The sequence below is a fragment of the Littorina saxatilis genome, linkage group LG11 (genome assembly GCF_037325665.1).
Source record: "Littorina saxatilis isolate snail1 linkage group LG11, US_GU_Lsax_2.0, whole genome shotgun sequence".
NCBI lineage: Eukaryota > Metazoa > Mollusca > Gastropoda > Littorinimorpha > Littorinidae > Littorina > Littorina saxatilis.
The window spans coordinates 1314262-1325352 of record NC_090255.1 but is presented as its reverse complement, the minus strand read 5'-3'; the positions used below and the strand labels follow the sequence as shown (position 1 = coordinate 1325352).

Below are 11091 nucleotides of genomic sequence, written 5' to 3'. Positions count from 1 at the left end.
TTTTATTTCAGCAGACACGGATGTCAAACACAGTGCTAGGCAGTCACCTCTAGTGAAATGAGTTGATCTAAAGTGCCTGTAATGTTTGGATGTCTTTGCTCGTGGTTCGATTTATGTGAATTTCAATACTTGCAGTAGAGTCTCAAGTTAAGTTTACTCTGCCCGAAAAAAACTGTCCACCATTTACTTGAACATGCAGATATAAGGAAACGGAATGAATCTGTTCTCAAAGTCAAAATGATCACGATTTTTTCCTCAGATTCAAAACATGCACTGTCATGGTTTTGTCTGTACAATTTAGTAAGTCTTAAGTACTTTGCAACAACTTCCTTGAACGTGAAAGACAGTTTTTGAATGCTAGATCTGTATCGCGTTTCATTCCAGACTCGATCCTCTCTTTGATTGTAGATCTACTGTTTGCTGTTTACGCACTATCATATGATTCGCTATGTAACGTTTGGTAAGCTTACCTTGCCACAGCTTTCTTGTCTTTGTTGGCATTTCTGGCTGTGTTGACCGTCAGAATTATTTTAAGAACCAGGCTGCTGCAGTCGACATGTTTCGCATATTGTAGGGTTACCATGCTGCATAGGTAAAGTGGCTTGTATAACCTGACTATTCTGTTTCAAAACACTGTTTATATTTGTGTAGGTTGTAGTCATCATAACTAATCGCATTTTGCCATTTGTTTCAGAAAGGAGGTTAACCTACAACAAGATCGACGCTATGTCAGATATATGCCTCAGCCACATGAAGACTTCCGAATTTAGATCTACTCGGCATGGTGACAAGTCTTGATGAAAAGTATAGGACTGAGGACAGCAGTGGAAAAAGTGCCCACATGGCAGGTACCTAACCTATTACCCTAGTCATTTTATCTGTTTGCCTTCTTTTGAAAATTATACATGGAGTTGATATGATGCGTTAGTTTTAACTGTGTGTGTGTGTGTGCGTGTGTGTGTGTGTGTGTGTGTGTGTGTGTGTGTGTGTGTGTGTGTTTGTGTGTGTGTGTTACGGAGTGAGTGAGTTTGTGTTATGTTACTGTTTGTTGATTTCTTACGGGAGCCTTGAAGGCTTCGCCTCTTGTTGTTTTTGTAGATGACGCCTGGCCAGGGGTCGCTGATAATAATGCGGCCGCTGCTGTTTTTGATGGGGTTGTTTTTGTTTTTGTTGCTTGTGTTGTTGGTGTTGGTGTTGTCTGGCCACGCATAGCTTTTAGGTTTGTTTGTCTGCTTCCTTCCATGCTTTTAAAATGGTACTAACTCAACGCTTTTGCTTGATCTAACTGCTTATAGCTTATTTATTTATGGTCGCTTAATTGTTCTTACGCTTGTCTGCATGACGTGTGGCATTTCTCTTCATCAACAAAATACCCTTGAAGGGCGCTGAGAAAAATGTAAATGATCGAAGTCCGTCGTAAAAAGCCGTCACCCACCGTTTGTCCCAGATTATTTGCTTATTGCATTAAAGTTCAATATGTGTTATTTTCAAGCTCCACACGAATGTCACAACAGCTCCAGTAATGTCATCATTTCTCTGTTGGTAGCAGTGGGTGACGAAACAGGCTGTGACGCTACAAGTCTGTGTCTGGGTGACAGTGATGACACCTTCACAGGGACAGCTATTCACGACCTTCGGGGGGTCACATCCACAACATTCTAATTAAGTGATTCTTATTGTCTTCTCTTTTTTCACTCAAAAAGGTGTGTGCAATATCGCGATGTGTTTAGACTCCGTGTACATTTCATCCATAAAGCACGCACATACAAAGTTATTTCTAAACCATTAGAGAAAACAAATAAACTAACAATCAAACAAAGAAAAGAGTAAATAAAAAGGCACGCACTTTCTTTTAACTTTATAAACGAATCCAAATGTTCAAGCCTTGTCAAACAGGACAATGGAGGACCTTGTCTCCTCCGGTTTTCCCGAGTTGTGATGCTGCACACATAAAAACAACATATGTTCTTCAGCACATTTGTGAAACAGCTGGACACATACTATGGAACTATAAACACACAGACGAGACGAACAGACGAACACACACACACACACACACACACACACACACACACACACACACACACACACACACACACACACACACACACACACACACACACACACACACGCACGCACGAACGCACGCACGCACAGAAACACATACCGACATACACTCACACCACAACGGCTACCTGTGTTTTCGACACCGACGCAGCCTTCGAATAGAACAAGGTGTTTGGTATCAACCCAGGTTTCACACACTCTTGGTATTCTGTGAAGTTCGACTTAACCGCATGTTGCTCCTGCAAATAAGAAAAGACGATAATTATGTTCGTCAGGCAACCCATCAACTCACAGATTGGGGTTTCAATTCGACTAAACTCCTGCACATATTGTTGTGACGGGTGATATGGACGAAGGTAGGAAGATGTAGATAGCGCAATAGTTTTCGATGACGAGCGTAAGGATTTAGAAGTTCTTGGAGGGATATCGGGCTGCTATTCCATGAGACGCTTTACAGTGCAGACCCCAAGATTTTGCTCTGAAATTCGGATCATAACTGTGTTGTACAGGTTGACACAGATAACATATGTTGGGAAATGTGATAGCCCAAACGCCATGTCAATAGCTGTGATACGACTTTAAGCCAGGTGCACTAGCGACTGGGACTCGCCAAAAGACCAGACAACAGAATAATATTAATCTGCGGCACTTCCTAGGGCGTTTGGATTCGAGAAACTTTCCTGCAAAAACGTATTCAACAGGAGGATACAGCCGTTCTTAGTTGTCTCAAAGAGAAAAATATACTGTGAGGCAAGTGTGAGATTTAAGACCAAAGCGTGAATAAACACGTGTCATGTTATCATAATGACATAGATTTCAGGGTTAATTAACTGTGCAGTGTTAGCTTCCGGTGAAAAGCATAATCTATGTTCACAAACAGCTACTGTATGTGTTGCTAAACAAGCTGAGGGAATTGCTATGAGTATTGCTGTGCCATGACCAAGTGGAATTACTCAAGACAGATTGACACATGTCTAGTGAGTCGTTTGATTGATTTTCATTTGCCGACACTGCTGTTGGCCGTAACAATAATAATGCAATCCCTAATTAACTGACTAAGCGCTGAAAGCCCGTGCATATGCCCCAAGGGAATATCGACGTAACACTACAGGGCCCAGTGACCTCGATCGCCTCACAGGTGTCAGCCGGAATAGTGTACAGATTATGTTTGATTTTTTTAATCTAAGCCAGTGTTCAAACTGGGTCAAAGCTTTCTCAAGACTGAAAAACACTTACAAGTCTGCTTTGGCTGTTTGTTCTTGTTGTTGTTGAAGGTAATGTTAACTCAAAGATTAGCAGATACCTTGTGAAATATCAATAGCACTTACGTCGTACACATATATATATATTTCATAAAGTAAACCGTCAACTACCTTGTATGCGCCCAGTTTCGAGTAGTGCTAATTAACCTATTTTCGTAAATTGTGATAACATTTTTAGAGTAAACATGACATATCTATACATTTTTGAATTCCGGAGAAGATGAGGAATACAATGCAACAAATTTTAAATATGTTTGCGGAAAATCGATTTCAATGACATTTTTAATGAGCAAACTCATGAATTAATTTGTAAGCCTCCAAACTGAAATGCAATACCAAAGTCCGGGTTTCGTCGAAGATTACTTGACCAAAATTTCAACCAGTTTGGTTGAAAAATGAGAGCGTGACAGTGCTACCTCAACTTTCACAAAAAGCCGGATATGACGTCATCAAAGACATTTATAAAAAAAAAAGTGTAAAAAAACCGGGTGGGAATTAATACTATACTCAGGGACCCTCATGTAAAGTTTCATGAAGATCAGTCCAGTAGTTTTCTCGGAATCACTTTATTCCGGAATCACTTTACACACACATACACACACACACACACACACACACATACACACACACACACACACACACACACACACACACACACACACACACACACACACACACACACACACACACACACGCACACTATCCTCTCGATTCCCCGTCTTGATGTTAAAACATTTAGTCATAACTTGACTAAATGTAAAAAGATTAATCAGTCTTTTGTCAGTCTCCGTGCGTGCGGTTGTGTGACTTAAAAACTCACTTACCTTATTGTTAAACATTCTTGATCAGGCATACTAACAATTCATTTAATGCTGCCATTGTGGCGGGCCAACAATAGCAACAACTGTCAGTAAGTACTGGTGTCACATGACTGATGTGAACCAGTTGATTGGCTAATGGCGACTGATGCGCTTAAATCCCCTAGTGCACTGGGATGTCTCAATAACTTAAATAACAAGAAATTCCTCCGAGGTATGAAAAACACACCCGTCCTTGCCATTCTCACTGCCACCAACTGAGAAGGTTATTTCCCTTTGACCATTAATATGTCCCTCTATAAGTCCTTGTAGAATCTTAATCCATTAATAACTCCCTAACCGTGTGTTTGACTGGTCCCAATTTTTGTAAGGACCGTGTCAGGAATGTATAGAACCTGTTCACCAAGTGTGGTGACGATCGGTCCGTTCATTCTTGAGATCTATATGCGAACACAAACACACAAACAAACAAACACATCGACCGAATCCTATACACACCCCTATACCGGGGGTGTAATAATGCAACAGTACAATACCAACAGTGATCGTAAACACCAACACTTACTGTGGTTTTCCTCTGTCTCCCCAGACTAGGTTTGCAGAACCACCGCCCGGTACTCAAATGATATGCAGAACGAAAATGTCTTCTTCGGTCCAAAAGGATAACCAATAGGTTGAAGAGGCGTCACGTGTGTAAGTCAAAGAACGCAACAGTTTTGAAGCAGGAAATTTATCACATGCATTTTGAAAACGTCCAAAATGTCTGTTGCATATTGTTTTTCTCAGAGTGTGCGCTGAATTCGCTACAGATCCCTACGTCCTGACACGTTGCAGGCAAGCAGCCTATTGAGAAACAGGGCAGATCACGTCCAATAAATAGCCTATATACGCCTACCGACACTCCGTCTTTAATCACCCGATATGTTTTATATTCTACATAATCGCGATAATCACGTGACAGTCAGCTGTTGGAGATAATATGACTGACTGACTATTATGGTTTAACGTCCTCTTAGACCAACTGGTCTATTTTGGGACAGGTATTGGTAATACGCTGAAGACATGGTGTGATACTTTGATTCAAACAAGCCCGCTGTGGCTGTCTTCTTCGACACACCAGCATTGGGTTTGTCTCGTCAAAGTATCGAAATACGATCATGATAATCAGAGACGAGAGATGATGCATGCGTGTCTTCGTGTTTTCCAAGCCCTGAGACTTTCGCTGTGAACGTGGGATCTTTTTCGTGCGCATGGCCACGGGGGTGTTCGGACAACGAAGAGAGTCTGCACAAAGTTGACTCCGAGAAATAAATCTCTCGCCGAATGTGGGGATCGAACCCACGCTGATAGCGACCAACTGGCTACAAAGCCAGCGCGCTACCAACTGAGCTACGTCCCCGCCCCGATAATATGACGGCACAGAAGCGTCAAGAGTGAAAATTACTTATTTCACTGTGATATCAGTAATTTTCATGTTGATATTGGTAATTCTAACTGAAGTAAACTAATGTAACATGCAATCCCCAATATCACTCAGGGGTAGCAGTAATGTTCACTTTGGCACTATAATCCTTGCAGTAGAATAGGCAGAACGTGATGATTGCCCATTTCACTGTGATATAAGTAAATGGCAGTAAGTAATGCCTTACTTGTGTAACATAATCAAATTAAAATATTTCATTGAATACGGCGAATGTGTCAAACATGTTACTGCTCTCCTGGAGAAATCGTGTTGTATTAATGTGTCTAAGTGTGTACTTTCTCTGAGAGCATACCTATATTGCTGAAAGACACATTTTTGTTTTGTGAAGACTGACAATAAAGCAATTGTTTTTGTTCTCGTTGTTCTCGAGTTTTCTCATTTTTACATTTAGTCAAGTTATGACTAAATATTTTAACATGGAGACGGGGAATTGGTGTGTGGTCGGGGTCGTGGTGTGTGTGTGTGTGTGTGTGTGTGTGTGTGTGTGTGTGTGTGTGTGAGTGTGTGTGTGTGTGTGTGTGTGTGTGTGTGTGTGTGTGTGTGTGTGTGTGTGTGTGTGTGTGTGTGTGTGTGTGTGTAAAGTGATTCCGAGAAAACTACTGGACCGATCTTCATGAAACTTTACATGAGAGTTCCTCAGTATAATACCCCCAGATGTTTTTTTTAATTTGTGGGATGTCTTTGATGACGTCATATCCGGATTTTTGTGAAAGTTTTTATAACCTGCCCAGTTATATAGTGCTATATGTTTTATGTAAAATCAATTAATGTCTTGTTTGTATTATTGTCATGTACCACGCCTGAATTTCTCTATGAGATAATAAAGTATTCTTATTCTTATTCTTAAAGTTGAGGCAGCACTGTCAGGCTCTCATTTTTTAACCAAATTGGTTGAAATTTTGGTCAAGTACTCTTCGACGAAGCCCGGACTTTGGTATTGCACTTCAGCTTGGAGCTTAACAATTGGTTAAAGAAATGTGCTCATTAAAATTGTCATTAAAATCGATTCTTCACAAACAGATTTAAAATGTATGGCATTGTATTTCGCATCCTCTCCTGAATTCAACAATATAATTATAGATATGTCATGTTTACTCTAATAATGTACTTAGAATGAAAGAAAATAGGTTTAATAAGTACTACGGACACGGGCTTCGCGGCGGCGAGCGTGACCCGTCTTGTTCTTCGATATGGTTAGCCGACAGACACACACATATACACACACACACACACACACACACACACATACACACACACACACACAGACACACACACACACACAGACACACACACATACAGACACACACACACACACAGACACACACACACACATACACACACACACACACACGCACACACACGCACGCACACACACACCCACACACACACACACACACGCACAAATACCAACACACACACGCACGCACACACACACACACACACACACATACACACACACACACACACACACACACACACACGCACACACACGCACGCACTCACACACACACACACACACACGCACAAATACCAACACACACACATGCACGCACACACACACACATACTGCATTTAACAATTCAGTGTCTATTTACGTAATCCAAATTAACATTATTCATGGAATAAGTCTCAACTTAAAAGTGATATTCCATTGTTTTCATTCCATCGCTTCGTTAGGTATCATATTCAGCCTCTTGAATAATAAGTATCTTCTTGCCACTGCTGACTCCACCTCACAATGTAGACATCTCACGATTTACCTGTTAGGCTAGGTTAAACCCTTACCACAGAAGGATTAAAACCCCTCCCCCTGGACTAATTACCAAGCCGAGACATCGCCCCCTATCAAATGCCTTCATGAGGACGTCAGAGTTCATTTCTCTCCAGACGTTTGCTGACACTCGGGATTCACCTTTTATATAAATCATTTTATTGTAAGTTTGATAAAGGCTTCTCGCTAAGGTGATTGTATTTGCATTTAGGAATGCTGATCACCTTGAAAACAAAGACTAATTACACAACAAAGCTCTGGGCGTTAGGTCTGTGTTACTGTGCAGAATGTTAATGTACGACTTAACTGAAACAAAATGTGTGATTGTCTTTTAACCCTAACACTTTATGTCTCTGTTTACTCTGCATGTATAGGTTACACTAAGTCAAGTGTTGACTGAATTTTGTCCGGCAGAGAGGGAATCGAGACGATGTTTTTTGTGTGCGTACACGTGTGTGTGTGTGTGTGTGTGTGTGTGTGTGTGTGTGTGTGTGTGTGTGTGTGTGTGTTTGCGCGCGTGTGTGTGTGTGTGTGTGTGTGTGTGTGTGTGTGTGTGTGTGTGTGTGTGTGTGTGTGTGTGTGTGTGTGTGTGTGCGTGCGTTTAGAAGAAAAAACAACACGAAACATCCAGGTTGATGATATGTGGTATGTGTCCAAGGGGAGATCACTCTATTTCGCTGTAAAAGACAGGATAGGTGTGTGTTCAAATCACAAACACATGAAACCGTTCACGTTCCAGATTAAAGTAATGAACAAAACAAAACCAAAAAGTTATAATATGGAACGTATAGTTATATAATTATGTTACAGTAAATTCATCAAACCAGTCAATTTGTAAATTCACTCCGTAAATTTACCAATTTACTGAAAAATTCAGGAAATTTACAAATTTACTGAGTTTGACACCCAGGAAATTTACAAATTTACTGAAAATTTCAGTAAATTTACAAATTTACTGAAAATGTCAGTAAATTTACAAATTTACTGGTTTGATGAATTTACTGTAACATATATACAAAACGAAATATTCACGAGTTATTGGGCCATCGTGATACCAGTGGGGGAATTCAACGCCTACGTAACCACGATTCTTTCAAAATGAACTCTATTCCAATTCACTACAAAGTTCATTAGATCAATGAACCTGTGAATGTGTCGTTCTGTCTGCACCTAAACGTTCCATACACTAAACTTGTTGTTGTTGTTGTTGTTGGTGTTGGTGTTGGTGTTGTAGTTGTTGTTTATTTGTTCTTTGTGTTTGTTTTGTGTGTGTGTTTTTGTGGGGTTTTTGTGTGTTTGTGTGTGTGTGTGTGTGTGTGTATGTGCGTTTTTTGGGGGGTAATATAAGTACGTGTTGATGTACATGAACCTATGCACGGGAACGATGGTCATTTCACAACAAACAATTTCATAAATAATGTTTTTGTTTGGAGGCAATTTCCTTCAGTTTATCTCTGAATCTCAGTCAAAAGAGTAGTTTATTTCAGTAGAAATGTTGATTTCAGTGTTGTATTTTATAATACAAAACACAATTTTTGTTATCAAGTTATCACAACATAAGAATAACATCTTAAAATTAACAATAAAACAATTTAGCGCATTTGCCACTATATTATATTATAATTATAAGAATAGAGATGGCAAGGAAATTAGGATTTGTTTCTTTGGCAAGCTTTTCAATGTCTTTTTCAATGTCCTCAAAAAAGTCCCCTAAAAAGTGTGTAAATCCCCCCTTCCCCTCCACAAAAATAAGAAGTACTTTTTGAATGAATCATGGGTCAGAATTGGTGTTTTTGTGTGTTTTCATAGGGTAAAACATTAAGATTTTTGTGAAACGTTCATCTTCCAGAAAAAAAAATGGTAGGATTTTGACATAATGGTTTATTTTACTCCAAACATGTTCTTTCGTGCAATAACGGAGACATTTCTTAATGTTTAGGATCGTAGTGAACAGATCTCTGGTCCCAAACTGTTTCATATCAAGATGCAACACTTATAGTACTGTAACGCTAAATGCAACAACAATGACGGCACACACACACGCAGACACAGACACACAGACACAGACACACACACACACACACACACACACACACACACACACAGACACACACACACACAAACCCCCAGTAAAGTCAAATATATAGCATTAATTTATTTTCATTTTTATTTTCATACATCCAGCATACGAAAACCAAAATGTTTTGGGGAAATATGTCCCATCGTGGCAAAAATAAAAAGAGAAGAAAACAAGCGTGAAGCGATATAAAGACATTTAGTCAAGATAAACACCACAAACCAATCATCGCCGAGACTACATTCAGACAGTCTCGGCTAACCAAGACCGAGACGGGTCACGCTCGCCCCCGCGAAGCACGCCTCCGTATTAGTTCTTACTGACCCATTTCCTTTCATTCTGAGCATATTTTTACGGTAAACATGACATATCTATATACTTTTGAATTCAGGAGAAGATGAGGAATACAATGCAATCAATTTTAAATCCGTTGGCAAAAAGTCGATTTAAATGACAACTTTAATGAGCAAACTCATTAACTAATTTTTAAGCCTTCCAGCTGAAATGCAATACCAAAGTCCGGGCTTCGTCGAAGATTACGTGACCAAAATTTCAATTAATGTAGTTGAAAAGTGAGGGCGTGACAGTGCTGCCTCAACTTTTACAAAAAGCCGGATATGACGTCATCAAAGACATTCATCGAAAAAAAATGAAATAATTGTCTGGGAATATTATACTCAGGAACTCTCATGTGAAATTTCATGAAGATCAGTCCAGTAGGTTTTTTTTCTGAATCGCTCTACACACACGCACACACACACACCATAACCCTCATCTCGATTCCCCCTCTATGTTAAAACATTTAGTCTAAACTTGACTAAATGTAAAAAGATAGCTCTCTCTCTCTCTCTCTCTCTCTCTCTCTCTCTCTCCCTCTCTCTAGCTCTCTCTCTCTCTCTCTCTCTCTCTCTCTCTCTCTCTCTCTCACGCAAACCACACACACACACACACACACACACACACACACACACACACACACACACACACACACACAATTTGCTACAATTTGTTAGACAATCTCTTTGTAACTTAGGTTTTAGTCACGTTTGGCATAACCAATCTACATTAAATGTACACTAATTAAAGTTTGCCATTGACAAAAAACAACAAGAGGAATATATAAGATACTGGACAAAAGAAAAATCAGATACATATTCCAGACTTAAGTTTTATTCTATGATCAGTAAATCTTACGAAATGCAGTCATACTTAATACAAATTAAGAATAATAAACACAGAAAGATGTTAAGCAGATTAAGGACTAGCACACATTGTCTAAAAATTGAAAGTGGAAGACATCAGAATATCCCTAAAGAAAATCGTCTTTGTATTGAATGCAATGTCATAGAAGATGAAATACATTTTCTAGATAAATGCAATAAATATGTTAAATTAAGGGATGAATTTAAAGAAGATGCTTCACATATCAATATGAAATATGCTAACAAAAATCCAAGTAACTTATTTTTAGAAGACGAAGTTCAAGTTCGTCTTGGCAAATTTGTTACGGATTGTTTTAGCATTGTATAATGCATTATTTGTTGTTTGTTGTGTCAATAACTTTACTGGTTCATGACAATAAACATTATTCTATATATATTCTATTCTATTCT

The 11091-nt window shown here is 39.4% G+C and overlaps 1 protein-coding gene across 1 annotated transcript in view; it reads right to left on the bottom strand.

Moving 5' to 3' along the window:
• Positions 1-1878: 1878 nt before the first annotated feature.
• LOC138980760 (uncharacterized) overlaps positions 1879-11091 on the bottom strand; it is an 18068-nt gene continuing 8855 nt past the window's right edge. Inside the window, exon 2 of the mRNA XM_070353660.1 lies at positions 1879-1941. Within this exon, the coding sequence (XP_070209761.1) occupies positions 1879-1941 (63 nt within the window). The remainder of the gene's footprint in view (positions 1942-11091) is intronic.